General features: G+C 53.1%; 1 protein-coding gene across 2 annotated transcripts in view; it reads left to right on the top strand.

The window, feature by feature from the left end:
* LINGO1 (leucine rich repeat and Ig domain containing 1) overlaps nucleotides 1-25525 on the top strand; it is a 194988-nt gene that overhangs the window by 107622 nt on the left and 61841 nt on the right. Inside the window, exons 3-4 of one of the 2 annotated variants that reach the window (XR_005216403.1) lie at nucleotides 9915-10096; nucleotides 14755-15089. Coding sequence is in view for 1 of the 2 variants with exons in the window: in XM_037833339.1 (XP_037689267.1) it covers nucleotides 24478-24507 (30 nt within the window). In the remaining variant the exon portion in view is untranslated. Of the gene's footprint in view, nucleotides 1-9914; nucleotides 10097-14754; nucleotides 15090-24421; nucleotides 24508-25525 lie in introns of those variants that run through there. The other variant, XM_037833339.1, reaches the window with a different exon arrangement.

The following is a 25525-nucleotide window of genomic DNA, read 5'->3' as shown; positions in this document are numbered from 1 at the left end:
ACAAACTGCAGCTGCTGAGAGAGGAGCCAGGAAGAGGTCATCCCAAAAGACATCTGTAGGTCCTGTTGATTGTGCCTGACATGCGCCACCACCCCCCCACTCCAGACCCATTAGCCCTTTCAGCCTTTGGCATCTCCTTGTCCATTAGAACCAGACAGTCCTAGGTGTGAGACCTGGCTCTGCCATATTCCAGCTGTGGTCTTGGGCAGGGGACATACCCCCTGGAGTCTCAGTTTCCTCATCTGTCAAGTGGGAATAATATCTACCCCACTGTGTCACTGTGACGTTTCAGTGTAGGAGATGCATGTAGCAGATGGCCACTGCTGCTTTCCTTCTTCCTCTCTTCCCTCCTCCATGGTGATGCAGGCCTCCCACCACTGCCTGTTTAAAACCCCAAGAACTTCTGGAGCCTTGCATATGGGTGAGGTTGGCCCTGTGGAAGACAGGAAGGCGGAAGCTGCAGGTAGTAGCCATACTCAGTACCAGTGTTTTATACCTCTGGGAGGGCCAAAATGAGCTGCTGTGGCCATTGTGTATCTCTGACCTTAATGTGTCTGACCTGGCTCTGAGCAGCCCCACCCCACCCCCACCCCCATCCACCTGGGCTCAGCAGGAATGGCTGCTTGGAGTGATGCCAAGAACATTGGGCAACTCAGAGACCTTGGCCACCTACCATCCTGCCTGCAGTTGGCCTCAGACCCAGAGCCCAGGCAGCCCCTCTACCAGCCAGTCCAGCCAAAGGGAGACTAGGCGGAGGGCAGGCTCTCCCTCTGCTCCACCTCGATGTCTATGAGCCTGGCATAGAGTAAGTGCTCCAAATGCTTTAGCTAGGAGTAGTAGTCGTCGTCGTTGTCATCATAGTAAAAGGAGTGCAGTAGTAGTGCAGCAGTTACATTTCACAGAAGAGTAAGGTGAGGCCCAGAGCAGTTGAAAAACCACCACCTCTGTGGAGCCTTATAGGCTCTGATCTTTCTCCCAGAAATGGCTCGTCTTCCTTCAACTCATTTCAGTTTCTCTACAATGCCTTAGCTTGGGGCAGGGCCTGGCACACAATGGGATGGATTCTGAGGTAGGGATGGGGTGGAGGGAGAAGCTCACAGAGCTGTGGGTGCTATAATGAGCTGTGGGAGCAGTTTGATGCCACTCTGAGCCCCATCTGCATGGGGACCCTCCACTTTGTGTGTGTCTGCTTGCAGCCCTCCCCTCCCCTCCACAGGCTCCTCTGCAGCCCGCTGAATTATTGAGGAGAGCTAATGTGTGTGGTGAGAGCAGAGCCTCTGCAGTCCCAGTGACCTTGGCCTCTTCTGTGTCCTGGCCCCTATAGTCTGGGGCATCTCTGATGTCCTCTGTAATGTCTTCCTTCCTCTCAGCCCCTTCCCCACCTGGTCCGGTGAGCAGGGTTCTGGCACTGTTGTGACATCCATATCAACTGGTTAGCAGTTAGCAGGTCTGTGAAAGTTAACTGGGCACTGGGGATACTGAGGACAGACTTGGCCGCTGCCACCAAGGAGGGGACCTTGATGCACCTACTGTGTGCTGGGCACTGGGTTTCCACACCTGGCCTCCAGGCCCCAGTTTACTGATGAGGTTGGTAGGACCCTGGGGGTAAGGAGATCCACCGAGGTCCTACCCAGCCAGTGCTGGATGTACAGGGGGCTGGAAGAGGCCTGTGTTACAGACGGGGAGACTGTGGGCAAGAGCCACTCACCAGGCCCGGGTAGCTCCCAGTGTGGCAGGGGCATTCCAAGAGACAGTTAGTGTGCTCTCAGCTTGTCCTGGCACCTCTCTGGGGCCCTTGGGAGCCCACACTCTGAGGGGGGTTCCTCAGTACCCCCTTGAGCACAGCGCAGCCTGAGGCTACCACACAGGGCCCCCACTAGGGCAGTCCACGGGGTCTGCTCTGCCCACTCTCCTCCCACTGTAGCCATCTTGGGGGCCCAGCCCAGCTCCTGGCCCCATTGTCAGGCTTTCCCTTCCTGCAGCCCCTTTCCTAGAGTCCTGCCAGGTTCAAGCCTTTGACCTCCACATCCTGTCATTCTGTTCTGGCCTCTCCTTTTACCACTGAACTACCCAAGAATCCTCTGTCCTCTTGCCACCCCCTCTCCACCTCCACGTTCACCTGAATCTGGCTTCTGCCCTCACTCCTTCCCCAGCTCTGCTCTTTTCCCCCTGGGGACACCTAGGTCCCCTAAACTGGTGGCCATTCCCAGTCACACCCTCTTTGGCCGTGGCAGAAACTCCAAGCCACTTCTCATGACCTTGTCCCAGTGACCTTGGCCTCTGCTGTGTCCTGGCCCCTATGTGCCCGTGGGGCCCCTGGGCAGCATCTCTGGGTCTCAGGTCCCCATCTGTTCGAGAGGCCAGAACAGCGCCTGGGACGCAATGGGCTTTCAACAAATGTGGGGTGAGTTAATTAACTAATTCCTGGCCTTACCTGAAGACCAGAGTAACCAATGGATTCCAAAGGGCTTTGAAAAGTTTGAGGTATTGTTTGGAATAAGGCCTTGGTGACGCTGCTGGCTTTGTAACTGCTACATCCACCCTCTCCTCTCCAGGACTTTGGGCCTACACACCCCCAGGCCCCATCATCTCTCCCCTGAACCCAGCCTCCATGTCCGAACTTGGCTCACTGCCTCCTATCTTCTCCTGTGTAATCTGCCCTCCACCCGGTGGAGGGATCTTTCTGTAGCACACACCGGACCCTGTCACTCCCCACTTAAAACCCTTCAGGCTCCTGATGGCTCCTGAGATGAGGTCTAAACTCCTCAGTCGTGTGTACAAGGCCCTCCCTGGGGGTGTCACCTTCTCCAGCCCCCTCGCCCATGCCATCAGGCCTTCTGCCCTCTCCCTGTAGTGCCTTTCTCCATTCCTTCCAACCTGGAGCCTGCTTTTCCATCAAGACCCCCCCTCAAAGATCCCCTCCCTGGAAGCTGCCCCTGAACTCCAGCCTGGATTGGGTGCCCCCCATGTGCCCCCAGCCCTTGGGCTTCCCACTCTCACCTTGTCTCTTACCTCCCCAGGTCCCCCTCCCCCCAGGCCAGACTGCCGGCTCCCTGATGCAGAATCCTGAGCTTATTTGTGCTCTTTAGTGCCTGGTTCACAGAATGCCTTACAGGGCTTAATGAATGTGTGAATTAACAAATGAATGAATGAGCAAGAAGCCTTCCAGGGCAGTACCCTGGGCAGGACCTCTGGGCCTGGAGCAGGAGTGGGCAGCACCATGCTGTCTCTGCACTGGGGGTGGCTTTCCCTTCCGCATACCCTGCTGGGCCCAAGGCATCGTGCCCTGGAGTTGGCTCCGGCATGGTCCTCCTGGCCCGGCTGTGTGCCCTGCAACAGCCAAAGCTGCATCTGCAGTGAAGGGTCCTGCCCTGTCCCAGGGCTTTACTACAGGCTGAGGGCAGCATCGGAGCCCTAAGGGTAGAGACCAGGGTTGCAGAGCCTCCCCCGACCCCCACCCCACCCCAGCTCTCAGCCCTGCTGCCCTATTCCCCACCATGCATGTGGGATCCCTGCCCCCATATGCATGGGTCAGCCCCACCCCTCCTGATCCCCAGGACCCTTGCTGGCCTGAGCAGCTCCAACCACTAACCTGCTCTGTGTTGGGAACCCAGTATTGAGCTCTATTCTTTGCTCCTCTGACCTGGCCCTCAACCCTGCCTCGTGCCCTGGCCAGTCCTGCTGATGGTCTGTCCACCTCTCAGCCCTCACAGGCTTGGGTCTTGGGATTTCTGACTCCCTGGCCCTGAGTGCCACCATCTCTGCTCTTGGTTTCGGCCAGCCCTGGCCTCTGAGCCTGCCTTCCCAATAGCAGGTCTGAGTGGAGATTCCTGGTGCCCAGTCCTGAGTGTGTGGGTGGGATTGGAGGGCGGCTAAGAAGGAGGAAATGCAGCCATGCTCTCAGGGAACTCCTAAGGCTGAAGCACCCGCACAGCCACTGGGGACTGGGGTGGACCCAGAAGGTGGGGATCCCCATGAGTCGGGGTCAGGGGGGGCTTCCTGGTGGTGTCCTGGGTGGGTCAGGGAGGAACACTTTTGGCAGAGCAGCGTGAGGAAAGTTGTCCCACTCTGAGCTGGGCTGTGCGGCAGCTTCGTCCCCACCTCCATCACGGCCGCCCCTTGCCGAGGATTACTAGTTCCGTCTAATGGACGGGGACTGAAGTTCAGAGAGGCTCAGGGACTTGCCCAGGGTCACCCAGCTGACCGGAGGCGTTGCCGGGCCTCCGCCCTAGACCTGGCCTCTCTTCTGGCTCCTGAGAGGCGGGAGTGAGGGGAGAGAGTCTGGGGAGGAGGGGGAGGGAGGTGGCACCCGCCACGGGCATCGAGGCAGCTGCTGCCTGTGACTTTCCCGGGAGGGGGCGTGGGGTGGGGGGCTGGCTTTCCGAGTTGGTTGTGTTCCCTCCCAGCCCCCCTGCCCCCCGTGGGAGAGCCCTCACGCTGAGAGGTCCCCGCTGCCACCCCCTCCCGGGAGAGGCTGGCAGTTCGCCTTTGCAGAGGATAATTCCCCATTATACAGAGGTATTTAGCCTAATAGAAGCCGACAGATCGTTCAGGGCAGTAATGTACTCCAGCTTCAAGCGCTTAGTTTCCTCGGCCTGAACTCCCAGATTAAAGGCTCCTCGCCCACTCCCACCCCAAGCCAGTGCCTGTGACCTTGACGGCCGTGATGGGGTGGGTTTCTCCCTCCCTCCTTCCCGCCTTCTCCTCCTCCTCTGCCGGCTTCCTCCCTCCCTTTCTTTTAAAAAAAAAAAAAAAAAAAAAGGTATTTTTCTTCTTAAATATTCAGTTGAGATTCTGTTTCTTAAACCCTGCATGCTCTGGGGACGGCCGATTGTGCTCAGCTGTCAGCTGGGCACAGAAACACCTGGCTCTCCCGGAACACCCACTCAGCACGTGGGGTCAGCGGGGTGCTGGGCCTGGGGGACAGCCGCTGCGGACGAGCCAGCTGGGCATGGGCAGACGGAACTGGGCAGATGGCCTTGCCCGGGGCCACAACTGGCCCCCCATTACCCCTGCCCACGTCCCTGCCCCAGGGCTGGGCCACGGGGCCTGGCCGGGCACCCTCAACCCCTCAACCCCTCAAGGACTGGGGGCTGCCAGGGCGGGAGGCTTTGTCTGCTCCTCAGGCCCTGGGTGCCTGGGAGTTCGACCCAGGGAGCACTAGCTGGTGTGTGGCCAGGTTTGAGGGGCAAGATGGCTGCAGAGGTGGCACTTGGGGGCCTTCCGTTGATCAAGAGGGCAGTTTTTGGAGCTGCCTCCTTCTGGCCCCTGTGGGGTCCACTTGTCCATTTGTCTATCCCTGGTGCTCTGTCTCTTTGTCTTGTCCTTTCTTTGTCCCACGTCGTCCCCCACACCCACCCCCCCACACCCCGCTCCACCCCCATCTTTTCATCTGCTCACCTATTTGAGCTGCCTTGCACTTCTCCAGAGGCAGCAGGGAGCAGTGGAAAGCACTGGATATTTAGAATCAGTCATCCCTGGATTCAGTGAATGGGGCAAAGCTCACAGGGGTGAGCACTGGGAGTAGAGAGGGGCATGTTCCAAGATGTGAGGCCATGGAGAGAATCTGGGCTGATGTGCTGTGGACGTGGGGCTGGTCCCATCCCCTCTCTGAGCCTCAGTTTCCTCATCTGCTAAACGGCGTTAATCATCCTGAACTATCTGCCTCACAGGGTGGGCTGAGGAGCCAGCAAGAGAACAGATGGGCATGTCCTGTAATCCATAACATTATTATTATTGGCCTTACCTTGCCGCCTTCCCTCGACTCTCTGTAACACTCACTTTGACCTACACGATCTAGCCTTATTTCATATATTGATAGAATTCAAGACACTTATGGCAGAAAACAACCTTTCCATTTAGTGCAAATCCCCATCCAACATACAAGATCCCCAGACCTCTGCTTACACGCCTTCAGGGACAAGGAGCTCACTACTCCTCATGCTGAACAGAGATCTGTCTCCCTGGGATCTTTACTCCTAGGTCTAGCTCTGCTCTCTGGGACCATAAAGGCCAAGTTTCTTTGGCAGGGTCCTGAAGGCCTGACCAGGCCCCTGAGGCTTCACCAGGGAATGTGGATTCCAAGCCTGTGTTTTCCTGGTGAGGCCTCTCCGAGCACTTTATCAAAGACCTTCTGGGCAGGGACTGATCAGGGCATGGCTCTCTGGAGGCGGCCGGACCTGCTTGAGCTCCTTCCAGAGCAGCTGGCTCACCTCAGCCCTGGGTTCACGGCCACTAGGTGGTTCTCCCAGGCGCCGTAGAGACCACGACTCCTTGGCTGCTGGATGCAGCTCGTCCTTGGAGCTAAGTTCTTGTAATAATCTGTTGTCTGTTTTGGCCCATTCATAGGGCAAGTGGAAGGCTTTGTACAGGGACCTTGTCTTCCTCATTGACCCTTCCCGGTTGGATGTGTCCTCAAGGTTCCATCTGCCAGAAATGTGGTACTGGGCAGGGGCAAGGACCAGCCCTGCCCGATGCTGGTGAGAATCCCTCCCAGTCTGACCCACTCACCTGCATTCTTGGGCATGGTTATTTAGCTAACCACTGAGACCCAGCCCATGATTTTCTGTCTCTCCCCAAGGATGTCTTGCTTCTTGACTGGCCAGAGCCCACATGTTCCTTGGAACAGCTGAGAGAGGACGTGCTCTTTTGCCTGCAAGACTCATTGCAGTGAACCCACATGGGCTCCCAGACTTGCTGTTGCCTTTCCTAGTGTTTGGTGCAGTTATTCTTTGAGAATTTGCATGAGATTGCACATGGAGCTCACCAGCCCAGATTGATTTTTTTAGCCACTATTTATAAATGCAAGTTCTTGACATATATCATTTCATCAAATTTCTATCATGTGTGAAAGGACTGTGGTTGCCACTTTAAAGAGGAGGAAAGTAAAATAGCCCCCAGCCCACACTAACAGGAGAGAGCTCAAGCCCAGATGGTTTTACCCTGAAGCTCCTGCTCCCCCACCCAGCCCCACGCTCCTTTCTGTAACTTCTCGCAGGTTTAACCAGCACATTCCTTCAGCAAGCATGGAGGCCAGCCTGGGCCTGCCCTTCTGCACCCTCTACTGTCCTGCCTTGTCTGGCTTTATGGACCATCTAGTCTCCCACTGACCTGAGTTGGGGGGTGCGGTTCCGAGCCTCTGCCCCTTCCCTGAGTGCCCTGTGCAGGACCAGACAACAGAGCAGGGGCTCAGGGAAGCAAGATGCCTCCCTGGAGGATGTGAGACCCGATCAGCCGGGGTGGGAGTCTCCATGGGTGGCTCATCTGCTGTGTTATTTTTTTTAAGTTATTTTTAATTAATCCGTTTTCTGTCTGCTCATAGAAGCGATGCATGCCTGTGGTAGAATATCTAGGAATTGTCCTCGAATCCACTCGTTTTCTTACCCCTCACCCCCTTACAGTCAACTCACCAGCCGCGTGTTATTCTCCTAGAACAGACGCCCCGACTCTGGCCATTCCCTGGTATCTGCGCCAGCTCACGGGTCTCCCTGCTTCCTCACCTGCTCCCCTTCAGTCCAGGCCCCACCCGGCAGCCCCAGGGAGCTTCCAATAGTGACAAAAACATCACAGCACTTCCCCAGTTAAGACTCTCCAGTGACTTTTCATGGTGCTGGGGGTGAAACCCAAAGCTCTTACCTTGGCTCCCACCTCCCTCTGCGGCCTCATTTCCCCACCAGCCCCACCATGGCTCCCCTCATTCCAGGCACACACACACACACACCCGCATGCACCCCGCTGCTGCTCCTCAGAAACGCCAGTCTCCCACCTCTGCTCTTTGCTCTGCTCCTCCTGCTCCTGGCATGGCTGACTACTTATCCTTTAGATGCAGAGTCAAATGTGACCTCTTCAAAGACACCTTCCCTGATCCCCTACCTGGAGTGACCCTCCAGGCCCATCCCACATTACTGAGTTTTATTATCTTGATCACACTGGTCACTTTGTGGAACTGTCTTGTTTATTTATTTCCATACTGTCTGTCCCCCCTGCCCCGTGAGACCACCAGCCTTGTCTGTCTTGTATCCCTCTGACCCCCAGTGCTTGGAACAAGCTTGGCATGTAGTACGTGCTCAATAAATATTTGGTGAATAAATGAATGATACCACAGAAGCATGTAAAGAAGAAATAGCGGATCACACTATTGAGCATTAGTGTAAGTGTGTGTGCACGTGAAAAATTAGTCCGTAGGGAAGAGACAAAAATGAAAGCTCAGGCTCACCTGCCCTTTTAATGATAGGTTTGGGGTACCTGGGCCTGACACATTGCATGCATGGGAGACACACTTGTGTCCTTGCGGGACATGTGCATGCACACCCATGCACACCTGTGCACACACAGACACCTGTCCCCATTCAGTAGCTATGTGACTTCTGTCTTTCACCTTTTGGGCCTCAGTTGCTCCACTTGCAGAATGGGGCTGATTGGGGCTGGGGTCCAAGGCCTGGGTGCCATGGCCTCTGGAGGTCAGCCCTTGCCAGTGGCCAGAGCACCACAGGCTGCAGGGAGGAGGGAGGTGTTTATTGATGTCCTCCTCCATTCAGGGCCACTCCCCACTGCCCTCTGGGTTGGGACTCTCACCCAGGCAGGAGGGAGTGGTCTGGGGTCAAGAAATTGGCAGAAAAGCCTGGAGACATGAGCTTTGCTGCTGGGAGGTAGATTACATTCACAGAGGTGTCTTGGGTCCATCAGTAGCTTCGGCTGGAAAAGCTTTAATTTTTGCGTGTGTGCTTGTTTTTTCAAAACTTTGCTTTGAAACACTTATTTATTGCTTGAACTTTTTCTTTCAATTGTTATCAAAGCATTTCCGTGAAATTAAAAATAAAAACTGTATTTCTACCACCATAAGGCCAGCAACTACCCCCTCCCTGCCCCTTGCCCTTTTCCAGAGCTGTACTATCCAATATAGTAGCCAGTAGCGACATGTGGCTATTTAGATTTAAATTTAAATTAATTCAACTTAAAAATTCAGTTTCTTAGGCACAGCATCCATGTTTCCGTATCTATGATGCTACCATATTAGACAGTGCAAATGTGGAACATTTCTATCATTGCAGAAAGTTCTAGCATTGGTCCTGAGATATTTCTAGGGATGCAGTCAACCCCAGTGTGCTTTGATTTGGAATGTCTGCCATCATGTATTTTTAGGAAGCCCAGAAGAAAGCAGCCACCCCTTAGCTTAGAGGACTAATTCAAGGCTGAAGAGGTTTGGTGACCTTCCAAAGGCCAGATCCTCTGGAAGTGTCATGAGTCTGAAATGTCTCTCCCCATTTCCCTCCCAAAGGTCCCAGCTTGATCTAGGAGAGGGGCTGGGGGAAGAGCGAGGGCTCTGGGGGGAGGGGCTGCCAGCCAGGGAGGTGCCCGTGCTGTGGAGCCTGCCTGGGGTGAGGGCAGATGTGGGGGCACTGGGGGGCTGCCCTATTCTCAGCTGGGGCCTGAAACATCACCATTCATTCCCTTTGGGTAAGCATTGTCCTCTTTAAAATATCGTTAGAAGTCTGGACTAGAGATCAAAGAAGGTGGCTGCTTCGTCCAAATTTGTGCTGCTCTGCTGCCTTGGGCCCTAGGCTTAGTTCTGTGCATTCATTGAGGGGAGGAATCATGAGAAATGGGTTCACAGTTCTCGAGGGTACAGCTGCCCCCTCCATTCCCCACCCCCAGCACCAACACACGAATTATGGCCACACTTACTCCCTTATCCCCTGCTTGGTCGGCAGATACTTTTCTGCTACCTGGAGGTACCTGAGAGAGGGAACAGTAAGTTAGGGAAATAAGATACAAAGTGTGAAGAAGGGAAGGCAAGTTGGGCTGACTTTGATCTCACCTTTGCAACAGTGTGGCTACTGTCCGTCCTACCTCCTGTTTCCCAAACATCCCCCATTTGAACCCCCCTGCTCACACTCATCTCTTCTGTTTTCTAGGGCTCCTGCTGTCACGTCCTGGCTGCCTTGAGTCTGTGGGGCCACGCAGCCTCCAGCTCACATCTCCAGGGCTCTGGCCCTGTCCAGCCCCTGGACCCACTCCCAAGTCTGCTCCTCACCCCGGCCTGGGCCGAGGGGGCTCCTCAAGCTTCTGGACACGGTGGGGGACAACAGCAGTCACGGTAGGTGGCATCCCCACTCTGCTTGCTCCCTGGCTCCTGGGGGTGCCCAAGACTTCTTGGTGCCTGGAACAGGAAGAATGTCTTTCCAGGTGCTGTGTCTGTTAGGATCCCTTTGATTGCAAGTAACAGAAAGTCTATTTCAATAAAGTGTTATTATTGATGCATATGACTGAAGAATCCAGAGACAGGATGGGCTTCAGGCAAGGCTTGATCCAGTGGCTCGAAGGATGTAACCAGGATCTGGTTTCTCTCTGTATTCTTCTACTCCTCTTCCTCAGTGACAGCTCCACTCCTAGTGGTCACAAGATGATTGCCAGTGGTTTCTTGGGCAACATGCTTCCCATTTTAAATTCAGGGTGGGGAGAGGAGACAAAATCTGCTTTCTTGATAGAACAAATAGAAGTCCTAGGGTTGAGTCTCATGGGCCCTATTGGCAGGATTTTAATTATCCTGAACTCTTCACTGGGTCTACCATAAGGCTTGGAAATACAGATGGGCTAGGGATCTGGGTCCAACCTTCCCCAGTCATGTGACTGGGAATGAGGGGAGGATGTTTTCTCAACATCCCCAAGGAAGCTTGGGGTCCTGTTGGCAGGAGAAGAGAGATGCCCCCCAACTGAAGGAGGCAAATAACAAATGATCATCATAAATGGAGTCTGCCCCGGGCACCTTGAAGCCAGACCTGGATGGCTGTGTGTCCTTAGGCAAATCCCTATGCCTCTCTGTGCCTCTGTTTCCTTACCTGATAATGAACCTCACCTGTCAGGAGTGCTTTGAGACCTACCTGAGGTGATGCACTGGCATCTAGAAGGTGCTCAGTAAACCCTTGTTCTTTGACCCTTCCTGCTTCCCTCCTGTTTTCATTTCCTGGCAATGAAAACAATACCATGGACTGGCTTAAACAATGGGAATTTATTGGCTTATGGTTTTGAGGCTAGAAGAAGTCCAAAATCAAGGTGTCATCAAGGTGGTGCTCTCTTCCAGAAGACTGTGGTGTTTTGGGGCTGGCTGCCAGCGATCCTTGGTCCTGGCTTTTCTGCCACATGGCGACACACATGGCGGCCTCTCTTGGCTTCTCAGTGCCATTGACTTCCTGCTTCTGGCTGCTTCCTGTGTCTGTCTCCTCTGAGGCCCTCTCTGTAAGGCCTCCAGTAATAGATTAAGACACATCTTCATTCAGTTGGGCCATGCTCAACTGAAGTAACCTCATCAGAAGGTCCTAGTTACAAGGATTCACACCCACAGGAATGGATTCAATTTAAGAAGGGAGTGGGCATATACCACTGAGGTGGTCCCCATTTGCAGAATGCAATTCTCTGGAGAGGAGCAGCAAGGAGCTTGCAGCAGCTGGGGAATGGACAGGGCAGCATTTAGTAGAGGGAGGCAGGAGTCTGGGGCAGCCTGGCCAGTCCTGGAGTTCTTTCTGGGGTGCAGAGCTCCAAGCCACCATACCTCCCTAGGGAGTTTGGGGCATCCTCATTTTCTCTAAACCTGGAAGGAGCTGTGGAGGGAGTATCCTAGTTGGGCTCCCTAGAAGCAGAGCCTGAGACGGGGATTTGAGTACATGTGCTTTATTTGAGGGCCGGTGGAAGGAAAGGGATTGGGGAGCAGGAGAGTCCAGTGAGGATGTGGTCTCAGGCAAAGTCTAGCCTTGGCCGGGTGTGCAGGGGGGCTCTGGAGCGTAATCCGCACCATACAGTTATCCCCCAGACAAAAGGAGTGGGCTTTTGTACCCCTGTACCAGTCAGTCATTGGCTGTGGGCCATTCCTGGGGAGGGAGTGGGCATATACCACTGAGGTGGTCCCCATTTGCAGAATGCAATTCTCTGGAGAGGAGCAGCAAGGAGCTTGCAGCAGCTGGAGAATGGGCAGGGCAGCATTTAGTAGAGGGAGGCAGGAGTCTGGGGCAGCCTGGCCAGTCCTGAGGGTCCCTGGTTTGCTGCCTCCTCTGACTTTTTCTCTTCTTGCCCCAGCCAGCAGAGCCCCTCCTTTGGAAAAGCCTCCTCCAAACCCAGGCACCTCGCCTTCCCTCTTCCCCCTGCTTCTTCTCCCTCTAGTGGTTCCTCTCCTTTCCCCTAAATCTTAGCCATGCAGTTCCCCTGCTTATTATGCTTTTCCTTGCTCTGCTTCACTTTCCCCTTGTCCTGTTTTTCCAGGTCAAGTTAAGGTCCCTCCTTTTCTGGGAAACCTCTGCTGACTGCTCTAGCCAATGGTTATCTCCTCTAGTCCTTCCTCCAGCTCCACCCTTTTAACAAATGGAAAGACTGAGACCAGAGTGCAGTAAAGATCTGCCCCGATCTCTCGGCTTCCAGCCTATCCCTCTTTCAGCAGTTCCTCATGCATACTCTATCGGTTACTGTATTGGTGCCAAAATGCGTTGCTCTCTTTGCCTTGGCTACCAGGAATCTCAAAGTCAGTTTGTGATCCATCTGACAAGTGCTCAGGATGGTTTGGCATGCAATTTCTTGATTGCCTTGCCCCTGTCTCCATCTTCTCTCTCATTTTCTCCTTATCCTGATTTCTTCTTTTATTTTTCAGCTTGTGCTGCTTGTGTTGTCAGCAGCCTCAAACTATTTTGGAAGGAGGTGGGGTGTGAATAACCAAGTTTGGCTGTAAATGAAGCATTCAGTGCTATCTGAAGCCGAGTGCTAGGCTTCCCCTTTCTAGGGGTAGCTCGGGTGGGGACTCCCCAGGCCCAGGGCCAAGTCTGTCCTCTGGGAGACACCAAAGCCTGACCAGGGTGCCTCCTGTGCCCTCCCTGGGCTGGGAATGGCATTGTTCTGCTTCCCACCTCCTTCTGTCTCCCTCCTCATCTTATCAGAAGCTAATGAAAGAGGCTGGGAAACCCAATCCTGTGGTAATTAAATTTACTTAACGGATATTCAAGTGGAGTAATGAGAAGTTTAATGCAGTGATTAGATTTTTCTTTAATTAATTAAAATGAACCATGTGTCTTGCCAGCAAACCAACTTGACCCTGTGCTTGAGAGAAGTGGGCAGAAACAGTGGGGGGCTTGTCTGGGAGGGGAGGGAGGGCCAGGGGGGCAGGCGCAGCCTCCTGCCTTGGTACTGTCTTCCTCAGAAGTCAACCTGGCTCTGATGCCCACTCAAGCCAGTCTCTGATTCAGCTCCCACTTTGGAGCCCCTTTGGGTGCCAGGTTTGGGCCAGACTTGAGTCACCCCAGGCTCAGGCATCTAGCAGTCCCCACCCTCAGAGCTGAAAACTGAACCACTGGGTGGGGTGGGGGGGTGGGGAGAAGGAGGAGAAGAATAACTGTGCAAAGTCTGTGGGTGGGGAGAGAGAGGGGAGCCGTGATGCTGTGACAGGCCAGGATGGAGGTTTCAGAGAGGAGGGTCAGCAAAGGTGGCTTAAAAGCAAGGGGCACTGAAGGAGGGATTTCAGGCACAGTGACAGGAAGAGGTATTTTTGGTGGTGCATCTCATTGCAGACTGTCACCCCACACCTTTACCTACATGTTCAGCCAGGCCTCAGTTTACCTCTTTTGGCACTGAACCATCTGGATTAATGGAGTGGAGGCACTGGGGCCAATAATCAAGAAATCTTAAATACTCCTCAGACCACTTCTTGGCTTGGGAATGCCTCCACCCGGAAGACTGGCTGTCCTTAATGATACTTAAGGCCAGTCTAGGGTGCAAAGAAGCAGTTTCCACTTGGGCCACTTCTGCTGGTAGTGGCTAGGGCAAAAGAAATCTGGGAATCCCAGCATAACTGTCTGGTGTGGAGCATAGGATGGGCCTTCCCAGAGTACAGAGCAGGCCTGGTGGGGACCCAGGAGCAGGATGTGTTGTTTCCTAACCAGTGGGTAAGGAGGGAAGGAGCCTGAGCCTTTCACAGGGAGGGCCAGAGAACTTTTACACTGAATCCTGACCCTAGCTCTACATGGAGCTCTGATCCCAGACCCACAATGAGCCCTGATTCCAGTCACATACTGAGCCGGACATGGCCCCACACTTAGCCCTGATCCTGAACAGAATGAACCTTGACCTTCACTCCACACTAAGCCCTGATCCTGGACAGACTGAACCTTCATCCCAGTCCCACACTGAGCGCTGATCCTGGACAGACTGAACCTTGATCCCAGTCCCACACTGAGCCCTGATCCTAGACAGACTGAACCTTGATCTCAGTACTGCACTGAGCTCTGACTCTAGCCCCAAACTGAGCCCTCACCCAGGCCCCACACTGAGCCTGGTCTTGTCATGGATATGCAAACAAAGAAACAGGCACCAGGGTGGGTGGGGTGAATGGCTCTGTTTACTCATCCCCACTTCTTGAGACTTAGCCCATGCCATCTCTGAAGGCTGTTGGCAGGACTCCTGTGCCAGGCCGTGAGCTAGGCTCTATGATGCTTGCTATGAATCAGACATGGTCCCTGCCCGCAGACTGGTGGGGGAGGCAATGACAGCACCAGGTGATCAGTGCCAAGGTGGGGGAGACCCAGGGTGCTGGGGAAGCCTGTGCATCTGCATTTAGAGCATTCTTCTGGCAGCATGTTTGGGAGGGGGAGGTCCTGGAGGCAGGGCCAGTGAGGAGGCTGAGATGGGGTCCTGGTGAGAGATGGGGAGGATGGCACTCATGAGGTGTGGGGGACCTAGGGTTTATGATTCTCCTCCAAGAACTGGCTGTGACTCTCCCAGGCCACCTCAGCTCATGTGAACCAAGGGACTCACCTGTGGGGAGAGCTAACTGTGTACCAGTCACTGAGCTGGTGATGACGATTTACAAGGAAGGAGTCTTTACCCATTTCACAGAAGAGGAGACAAAGTGCAGGGACTTGCCTAGTGCAGCTCAGCTTGCAGCAGCCAGGCTGGGCAGGTCCCCATGTGCTGCTGCTTCCAGGCCTGCACACTGATGTCCCTGCAAGTGAACCTGCTCTGGACCGCAGAGACTTTTCTTCTTATAACTTGCAAGAAGGAGGTGGGACTTGAGCACAGACTGGCATCCAGAGGAAGTGAAGAGGGCCTGGGCTAGACAGGGGAAGTGGCACCAGGCTGAGGCTCCTGCCCACGGGCCAGCTCCAGGGGACGTGTTGGACTCAGAGCTTGGAACTAATCCCCAAAAGGTGGGTCTTCCGTTTTCTTTATCCCCATCCTTTCCCTCTCAGGATCCCACCTCTCAGGGTTTCTGTTCCTCCATGTCCTTTTTTTCATGCCCTTTCTGAATCACCAGGTCTAGAGAGGCCACTCAGCCAGCTTTCCACTGCCCAAATGGGGAAACTGAGGCCCTGAGCAGCACAGGGACCTGCCCAAAATCATGGGGGCTTTGTCTCCCACATCTCTTGAGGTGAAGAAACTGAAATCTCATGATCTTGAATTTATACTTCAAAAACAAGGAGTGTGTTTGTTTGCTTACTTTCCCCAGGATGAGTGGCCTTGAGGGGCTTGTGCACCCCCAGGTTCACTCTCATGTGGGCAAACTCACCCATATGCACTCAGGCATTCCCAGGTTCTCTCACACGTAGACACACGGATGCTCCCCCAGGGCGAGTGGGCATTGTGCCCCCTAAGACATGTTCACCCCCTTCCTGGCTTCCAGGTGCTGGATAAGTATTGGCACATTTAATTCTCTCAATTAAAGAGAGAACCTTTAATTCTGTGGAGTGGAATTATTATTCTACAGGTGAGAGAACCAGGGCTCGGGAGCTCGGCCACAGTCACAGGTTAACTACAAAGACTGAACTCGCCTGATAAGCTCAGATCCTTGTTCCAAGCCACCCCCTTCACAATCACCCCCTCCTTGCCAGCAGCTCCTCCTCCCTCCTTCTCTCTCTGCCCTGCACACCCTCCCTGCTCCATCCCTGACGCATCCCTGCCGCTTCCTCACTTGCCTTGTGCTCCAGCCAAAACCAATGACTCTTCCCCACCGCGCCCCACTCTTGTCCACCTCCAGGCCCTTGCTCAATCTGCTCCAGCCCCCTGCGGTTCTCCCTGGCCCTACTCCATTTGCCAAATCCCCTTCATCCTCTCAGGCCCAGCCCAAATGCCACATCCTTCATGAAGACTCTGTATCTGCCCTCACCCCACTCAGAAGTGGGTCCTCTCTCCTCTGAGCGCCAGCCTCCAGCTCTTTGCTTGCCCCTCTCTTAGACTCCCGGCCTCCCTATGTCTGACTCTGCAGCTGGTGGATGGTGGGGTTGTCAGCTCACCCAGCCCTCCCATGCCAGTTACCAGCAGGTGTGCAAAAGGGAGCTGGGGTCCTCGCTTTGGGAGGGGCTGCACCTCCACAAACCCATCTCTTTCTTCTCCCGCTGCTGCTCCTCAGCAGTCCTGGCTTGCCTGGTCCCAGCCACCACCCCACTCCACCTGGCCCCCCTGAGGAGACTAGGCCCCCCCGGCCACCTCCTTTATCCCTGACTGGGTGGGGTGGGGCTTCCAGCCCCAGTAGACTCCTTGTTGCATCCTCACATCACGCTCGGGGCATGGCCTAGACTCTGGGGGCAGGAACGAGACAAACCCCACTCTTATGGCTCACTGGCAAGTGTTGAAGCCTGTAGATGCCAGGGGTTGCCAGCCTGGGGTGCTGAGGGCCCGGGGGGCTCTACCTGGGTCCATCTACTGGCTCTACAACCTTGAGCAAGTTATGTACCCTCCCTGCACCTCAGTTTCCTCATCTTTAGAATGGGGCAATATCAAAACCTACTCCATAGGGTTCTGAGGATGGAACGAGTCTGCACGATGTAAAGCTTGTAGCACAGCACCTGACATGTGGTGCGTGCTCCTAAATGTTGGCTGTCACAGTCGTAACGGGGGCAGTTCACCCCGTGAAGATAGCATGTGAAGGGAGTTTCTAGAAGGTGTGATGCATGAGTGGCAACTTGAAAGATGAGCCGCAGAAGGCAGGAAAGGGCATCAGGAAGAAGGAAGCACATGGGCAAGGGCCTGGAGGCAGGTGGTTGGGATATAAGAATGGGACCTGAGGGGGATGGGTGACCACAGGGTCACACCAGGAGTCTCGACTTTGTCCTGTAGCCTGTGAGGGGCCATGGCAGGGGGTGGTTTTTTTTTTTTTCCTTTTTCTTTTTCACCATAAAAGCAATATTTTCTCTTTGCAAAAAAAAAAAGAAATTAAAATTATATATAAGTGTATCCTGCGAAGTAGGAAAGATCCTTCTCTGCCCTTAAATCCCACTCTGCCAAGGTCCCACTGCCATTGGTTTGGTGTGTCTCCTCGAAATTTTTCTGTGCCTTTACAAACATTGTATATTATTTTTTAAAAGAGGAATGGAATCACAGTATGCACATTATTCTACAATTTACATTTTTCACTCAACAGTGTGTTGTGGGCATCTGTCAACGTCAGGGCATACAGATCTACCGTGGTCTTTTTAATCGTTGCCTAATATTCCATTGTTTGGACAGAGGGTAATTTATGTAACTAGTCCCCGGTTGATGGATATTTAGGTTGTCTTCAATTTTTTCACTCTTAGAAATAACGCTTCAGTGAACATCCATGTATATCTATCTTGCTGACACATGTAAGCATTTCCGTGAGATAGATTTCTAGATGTGGAATTGCCAGGGTGAAGGGCATTGCTTATTAAATTTTGATAGGTCCTGCCACATTGCTCTTCAAAAACGTTAGGCCAGTTTACACAGCCACCCTCGTGTATGTGAGTGACCGCTTCTGCACACCATCCCTTGCACTGTACAGTAAATCTTTTTAATTTTTGCCAATCCAGAAAAATATCTCACTGTGGTTTCAGTGCTCACATTCCTTCTCCCCAGTGAGGCTGAATACCTTTCCATGCGGCTATTGGCCATTTGCATCTCTTCCTCTTTGAAATGACTGTTTGTATCCCTTGCCCATTTTTCTTTCCTTTTGGACTTTTCCTTATTGACGTAAAAGAGCTTTTAGTATATTAGGGCTTTTAAAACTTCTGTTTATGTGTGTTGGATATATTTTCCCTAGCCTGCCGTTTGTCTTTTTTAACTCTGTTTATGGTACCTCTGGCCGTGTAGAAGGTTTGGATCCTTATTTAGTCAAATCTGTCAGACTTCTCCTCAGGGCCTCTGGGTTGCACGTCTTGCTTGGCAAGGCTTCCTGGAAGAGTTTTAAGCAGCGCCGAGATAAGACCAGATTTGTGACCGGGGAAGGTCACTCGGACTGCCAGTTGGGTGGAGGGGAGACCGCAAGCAAGAAGACAGATGGCCGCTGAGACCATCGGGCTGGGGCGGTGGGGGCGGATTTGGGGAGTGGATGCGTCTGAGAAATATTTAGCAATTGGCTGACCGCAGTGATGGGATGTGTGGGTGAGAGAGGGGAAAAGAAGAACTCTGGAGCGACGCCCAGGTGTTCAGCTTGGGGGACTGTGACTGGTGTCCCCACCACCCTGAGATGGGGACGGGTCCGAGGAGGGACAGGCACGCAGGCACACACATGCACTCACCTTGGCAGGGACATGTACCTATAAGCACATGCATGCACTCACATGCACTTGGTCCAGCCTCCCACTCAAGCAGCGCATATGGCTACCTGGACGTCCTGCAGACACGCACACTTGTTCTCTGGCTCCCTGAAAGTGTCAGCTTCTTATGGAGTATCTTCTATTCACCAAGTACTGTGCAGGCACTACACATGCACTCACACACTCTCTTTAATCTCTACAACCATATGAAGTGTATAGTTTTACAGACGAGAAACCAGACTCAGAGAGGTTAAATAACTTTCTCCAGGTCACAGAGCTGATGAGTGGTGGAAAGAGGATTTTTTTCACTGACTTAGCTCCAACCATCCACAGATAGAATTCCTGCTAGGGCATCAAGGAGCCAGTGATTAATTTCTAACCTGACCGTCCCAGTGTCATTAGGGGCTCTTAGGATGAGCTCTGGGGCCAGACTCCCTGGGTTCAAAATGGGGCTCTATTACTCACAAGGCAAGTTACTTCATCTTTCTGTGCCTCAGTTTCCCCATCCTGAAAACATAGACAGTCACAGTACCCACCATATAGGGTGCTTATGGGAGTTAAATGAGTTAGCATATGTAAAGTGTTTAGCCCAGTTGGGGGCTCATCGGATGCTGTCTATGACGATGGCACTGATGACGATGATGATGATGATGACAGTGCTTCCTTTTGCCCCAGTGCTTTGCCTTCTTCTCCAGCTCCCCTCCATCTTCCTTCCACCCGTCATCTCATTCCTATGCCAACTTGTCCTCTATTGCCCATAGAAACTTCTTTCAATATTCTCCTTTGTACCTTTGTCTTCTGTTTTCAGTCCCAAGCCCTTGGCAGACAATGAATTAAAGCCCAATCAATCAGCGAAAACCATTCAGGGAAACACCATTCATGTTGCACTCAGGAATTCTCACCCAAGCAGTTCTAGCCAGGCGTTTTTACAAGCCTGAGCCTTCATCCCATTGTGGACTGGGTCTCTGAGAGCCACACCACCACAGTCTGATTTTAAAAGCCCCTTCCTCCCTGAGTGAGCATGCTCGAGGGTACTTTGGAGCCCGGGGTCCCAGCCGACCCCAGCCCAGCCACGTGCCATCGCTGGATCTCTGAACCCAGGACCAGTAATTCTCAGCCATCATTGGCCAGGGAAGTTGCCCCCAGGAAACAAAAGCAGAAAGCACAGCAAATTCCAGAGCACAGCTCCTCCTTATGAGAAGATCTCAGCAAATCCTTTGATCAGGAGAATGGGTGCGAGGTGTCCACACCAGTTAAAACCTCAGGCCTGCACCCAATTTAAAATTTCTTCCAAATCAAAAACTCACAGAATTCACCAAATTCACCATTATATGTTTCTCACCATCTGTCTTAGTTTGCTAATGCTGGAGAATGCAAAACACCAGAGATGGATAGGCTTTTATAAAACGGGGGTTTATTTCACTACGCAGTTACAGTCTTAAGGCCACAAAGCGTCCAACCAGCACCAAAAACGTTTGCCCCACACAAGACCACAAAGATAATGGCATTTGGGGGTCACAATACACTCAAACCGGCACACCGTCAAAATAAGCTCCCAAGTAAATAAACCCTCATGCTAAAGAACAGATCCGATTAGAATTCTATTAGTACAGCCCCAGTTATTGCCCATTTCCTTGTATAATTTTTTTCAATTGCACTCTATCAGCCTCACCCTTTTATTCTTAACTAAGGGGATGGCAGGACTCAGTTCAGTGCCTCCCCAGGGAACAGCCACACCCCATCACAGTCCCCCCACCCCAAAGCCTCTGAGAGGAGGATCCTTTATGACTGCTCTTCTAGAAACACGTGTCCCCGAGTCCCACCGAGAAATTGGAACCTGCCTTTGTCCCAGAAGCTTCTTCACTTTGACCTGACCCCCCTCCTACAGGACATCCCTGCTGTCCCCCTGCAGAGTGTCCTGCAGTGCCACAGTTTCCAGCTACCCTGGCCGAACCAAACGAGCCTCCTGGATGCCAGAGCCCAGCAGGACCCAGTGTCCGGTGCTCACACTCAAGAAACATCTCCAGTTTGCCAGAAAAGCTCTCACAATAGAAGAGTCTTCCTAACAGCCTCAAAGAAGCTGTTGTACCCACTTCTGGGGAGACAGTGTATTCTACTACGGCAAGGTCTTATTTCTTGGAAAAAGGAGGGAAGTCACGGGGCATTTACAGAATCTAACAGCTTTAAACCCGAGAAGCCTCCTCTGGGTCTCCCACCAGCCCCTGTTTTCATTTCAGGGCCGCCTCTTCTCCCTGACCCCTATGTTGTCCCACAGGAGCACATAGCATTTAAGGTGATAATTGCCAAAGTGGAGCGCCAATACATTCAAAATGCAAATCTATAATTAAGCTCGCATCTAGTTGTCCTCATTTGCAGCTCTGAGGTCCTGCTAGAGATTCTCTTTATCCTCTGAGTGTTCCATCCAGGGCAGGGATTTTCTGCACTGGGGCTACAGGGGTTTTCTGAGAGCTGGTCCCAGACCTGAGTCAGGGATAAAGCTCTGAGGACACCACAGCCTGGGTTCTAAAGTCAGTTTTGAGCCCTTAAATGTAGGCCAGGGCTCTAACTGTTGTGGAGATGCCACTACCACCCTCAGGCCACACCCCCCTTCTCTCCATGAGGATAGTCCTGTTGGTGGATCCCTCTGCAGAGCCTGAAAGCTCCTTTTCCTTCTGGATGGGGAACCCTTCAACTCAGGGCTCAAGATTCTTTATCACTCACTGAAATCCTAGATATTTAGGGGCTCCCAAATGGCACTGAGTGCTCGCACCCAGAAAGTCATCCAAACATGTTCTCAAACCAAATATGGCAAGGTCCCGTGCTCCCAAGTGGCCTGCAGGGATGTAGCAAGACAGGCAAGGTTGTGCTGCACTAGTGAGTACTCCCCGAATTCTCAATGAATTAATGCAATGAAGGTGCCCTTCTTCTTTCTTCCTCTGCCATCTGAATTCACATTACATGCCAAGTGCAGGAAGGGGCAAGGGGAGTGGAGCCGTGGGCCATCCGGTCACTCGGGGACCCAGGCTGACAGAAGTGCCACCGTCTTGTAGTACCCCCCCACCCCACGTGGCCTCCTTTGGTCACTGTGGCAGAGAAGAGAGAACTGTAGGGTCACTCACTGGGTCTTAAAGGCTTTGGCCCAGCATGGCACGCATCACTTTTGCTCACAGCTTATTGGCTGGAAGGGTCTTCTCACATGGGTCCTCATAACTGCCAGGGGGCTGAGGAAATGTGGGGGAGCCCTCAGACAACTGGGGAGTAGGGAACTTCTCTGGCATAGGGAGTTATGGGGCCACTCTCAGAACATGGGTTTCATTAGAGCCAAGGCCGTGCCTTCCTGTTCATTCTCTCCACCTGAGGTGTCTCCAGGGAGGCCCAGAGTGAAGTGGGAAATCTTTAAGGAGGATCCCCCATGGATCAATGAGCCCCACAGCTGGCCTAGTCCCTCCCCTACTGCCCCAGGCTGTGGCACAGGCTGGGGTTTGACAGCCTCTCGTGTCACTCAGCTCTGCCTCTCCCCGTTACCCACACTGATCGCTTTCTGTACCAACACTATCCCCTCACTTGTCAGGAGGAGAAGCAGGAGCGGGAGTGAGGATGAGTTCAGCTATGGAGGGACAAAATTCAAGAGGCGATGTCTAGAAGCCGCTGAATAAGGGCCTCGAGCTCAGGAGAGCACTTGGCCTGAGACAGAGAATTAGAAGTTGTTGACTTTCTTCCAGACTTTCATTTCTTCAACAAATAGGTACTGCGTGGCTGCTGAGGGCAGTGTGACGTATTGATTTAAAAGGCAGGCTCTGAATCCAGAACACCAGGGATGGAAGCTCGGCCCAGCCCCTTGTTAGCTGTGTGAGCTTGAGTTAGTTACTTCTCTTTGCCTCAGTTTCCCCTTCTGTAAAATGGAGGTATTGATAACATCTGTCTGTTAGTGTGGTTATGAGTTACATTTTTGAGTTCATATCTGTAAAGTGCTCAGAACAGCGCTGGGCACCTGGTAGGAGCTCTGTAAATGCTGGCTATCATCATCGTTGTCATCGTCATCATCATCCAGTGCCAGAAACTGCGCTAGGTGTGGTGGGAGTAGATGCCAAGGTCCCTGCTCTCATGTGCAATCAGGGAAATGGAAAATAAATTAATTAAGATGATTTCAAATAGTGATAGTTGCCGTAAAGTATTAAATCAGGAGCACAAAAATATGCTTAACATCCTTGGTTATTAGGAAAGTGAAAATTGAAATCACTAAAAGATACCACTACACAGCTAACACAGTGACAAAAAGAAATTGGCCATACCAAGTGCTGATGAGGATACAATCAGCTGGAACTCTCGTACATTGCAGGTGGAAATACAAAATGGTACCACCACTCTGGAAAACAGGTTGGCAGTTTCCCATAAAGTTAGAAACACACTTACTGTGCTACCCAGCAACCCTACTGCTAGATATTTATCCAAGAGAAATAAAAACATATATTCACACAAAAACCTGTGTGCAAATGTTTATAGTGGCTTTATTCATAATTGCTCCAAACTGGACATAGCCCAAATGTCCTTTACCCAGTGAATGGATAACAACAGAATACTACTCAGCAATAAAAATGAATGAAACTGTGATGTAAGCAACAACACAGACAAACCTCAAATGCATTATGCGAAGTGAACAACAAAGCCAGACTCATAACAACTACGTACAGAGGATTCCATTTGTATGACATTCTGGAAAGGGCAAAACTACAGGGACAGAAAACGGAGCAGTGGTTGCCAGGAGCTAAGGGTGGGGGAAGGAAGGGGTTGACAGAAAAAGGGAATTTGGGGGTGACTTAATTGTTCTCTATCTTGATTGTGGTGATAGTTGCACAGCTGTAAACAGTTGTCAAACTCATACAACTTTCACAAGAAAGGGTAAATTTTACCGTAGGTAGTTTATACCTCAATAAACCTGACCAAAAAAAAGTCCACTGTGAGATTGTTGAACCAGGGAAAACCAAATTACAAATCAAGCAACCCATCAGGGTCGTGTGGCACTGAGGAAAGGGGGCTCCCCACACTGGGTGGTCGGGGAGGACTTTCTGAGGAGGTCTTGGAACCGAGGCCTAAGTGAGGAGACAGAGCCAGGCTCAGGCAGACCTGAAGGAAGCGTGTGCCAGGCCGAGAGCAGCCCGGCGGCCTGTGGGCTGGAGTTGAGGGTACAGGAGGAGAGGGGTGGGAGACAGGCGGGGACCAGACTGGATATCGCCCTGCAGGTCAAGCAAAGGGGTTTGGCCCTCCTCTGGGGGACATAGGTAGAGGAGGATTGAAGCATGGGCATGGGTGAGATGGCCTGGGGAGGAGAGAGGAGAGGAATTTGGGAAGCAGGCTTGTGATGGAGTTTAGAGGAGGGGAGGAGGGGTGAGAAGCCAAGGGAAGAGAGTGTTTCCCGCAGGAGGGAGTGGTCAGCCCCAGAGTCCCTGCCGGGCCTTGCAGGAGGGCTGCTCGGGGCCCAGCATGGGCAGATGGAGTTCTTGGGGACGTTGCTGGGGTATTGCCAAAGCCAGGTGCGCCATGCTGAGGCATTTTGGGGGCGAGGGCATGTTGGTGAAGCTTCCGGGGGGCAGTGAGATGGGCTTGATGGGCAGCAGTGGGAACTTCAGCGAGAACAGGGCAGGGCACCATTTGTGTACTTGTGTGTTTGCGTGTGTAGTCTGAATAACAGTGCAGAGGTGGTGCTGATCTGTGAAGGTTGTTGAGACCGATAGCAGGGAGGGGCCTGGCAGGGCCTTGAGTGCCGGACCAGGGGTTTTATGTTTCTGGGGCTGTGGTCAGTGGAGGGGGCTGGGCTGGGGCTCGGGATCTGCCCTGGGGAGCCTGTGCTGAGCTGGGACGTGCTATCTCTCTAGTGCTAACTTCCTGCTCTTCCTCCACAGTGCATGCTGGGACTGCGACGGACAGGCTGCCGCTCCCGGGGCCCCCAGAGGCCCAAATGTTTGCCCCCCGGAGCCGTCTGACCCAGGTAGGGGTGGGGAGGTGGGCTCATGCCCCCGCCTCAGGCCTGTGTGCGGGCGGGAGGGCGTGAGGCCTGAGGACCAGGCCGCCACATCCTTGACCCCTGACCGGGCTGGCCCTCCGAGAATGAGCCAGGGCCATGGTGGGGTCACGCTATGGGGACCGAAGGCCCAGCAGCAGCCCGTCCTCACCAGGCCACTTCCCCAGGGAGCGGAGAGGCCCCGGGCACATACTTTCTGCAGCCCCAGTTTTGCTCTCACGTGTTCGCTGGCTGTCTGCGGTTTGGTCAGGATCCCTTTCGCGACACACACCTGCCAAGTGCTTTGGCTGTGGGAGGTTTTGAGTCTGTGGTTTCGCTCCCCTTGCTGTCTGTCACTCTACCTTTTGCTGCCGCGTGTCACTCTACGCTGCCTTGCTCTGCGTGTCCACAAATGACAGCTCGTACCCTGCAAATCCCTGGCTTTCTGGGGACTCCCCAGAGCAGGGACTCCTCCCCAGCACCAGGAAAGAGCCCCTTTGGGAACTCATCTTCACTTTCAGTTCCTCTGCGTTGGGCCTAACAGAAGGGATTTCTCTGCTGCTCCTGGAGACCCCAGGTGGAGGCTTTCTGCGTGCTGCCAAGTTCCCCAATGGCTGGGATGGGATGGGGAGGTAGGGTTGCCAGATAAAATACAGGACACCCAGTTAAATTTGAATTTCAGGCAAAATGTCCCAGATACTACATGAGACATTATTTGCTAAATCTGGCAGTCCTGGGGGTGCTAAACTCCTAGCCCCCTCCCCTCTGTCCAGTCCTCCCTGCCATGCCCACTCAGGCTCCTCTGGTCAGCAGCCTTCAGTCCCTGTGGCCAGTGTCCCAGAGCTGGGGGTGGCCCAGCTGCTCAGACCACCATCTGTGGGTGTTTCCTGACCTCTGGGTCCCATAGGCCGTCCCTGAGGCAGAGACCAGGGGTTCCCACACCGGAGGCTCAGACAGCGGTTCTGGCTGTTGGGGGTGCATTAGGGCTTCTTTTCTTTCCTCTCTG

The sequence above is a fragment of the Choloepus didactylus genome, chromosome 4 (assembly GCF_015220235.1).
Source record: "Choloepus didactylus isolate mChoDid1 chromosome 4, mChoDid1.pri, whole genome shotgun sequence".
NCBI lineage: Eukaryota > Metazoa > Chordata > Mammalia > Pilosa > Megalonychidae > Choloepus > Choloepus didactylus.
Note: the sequence above shows the minus strand (reverse complement) of the source record. Positions and strands in the feature narration are given on the sequence as shown.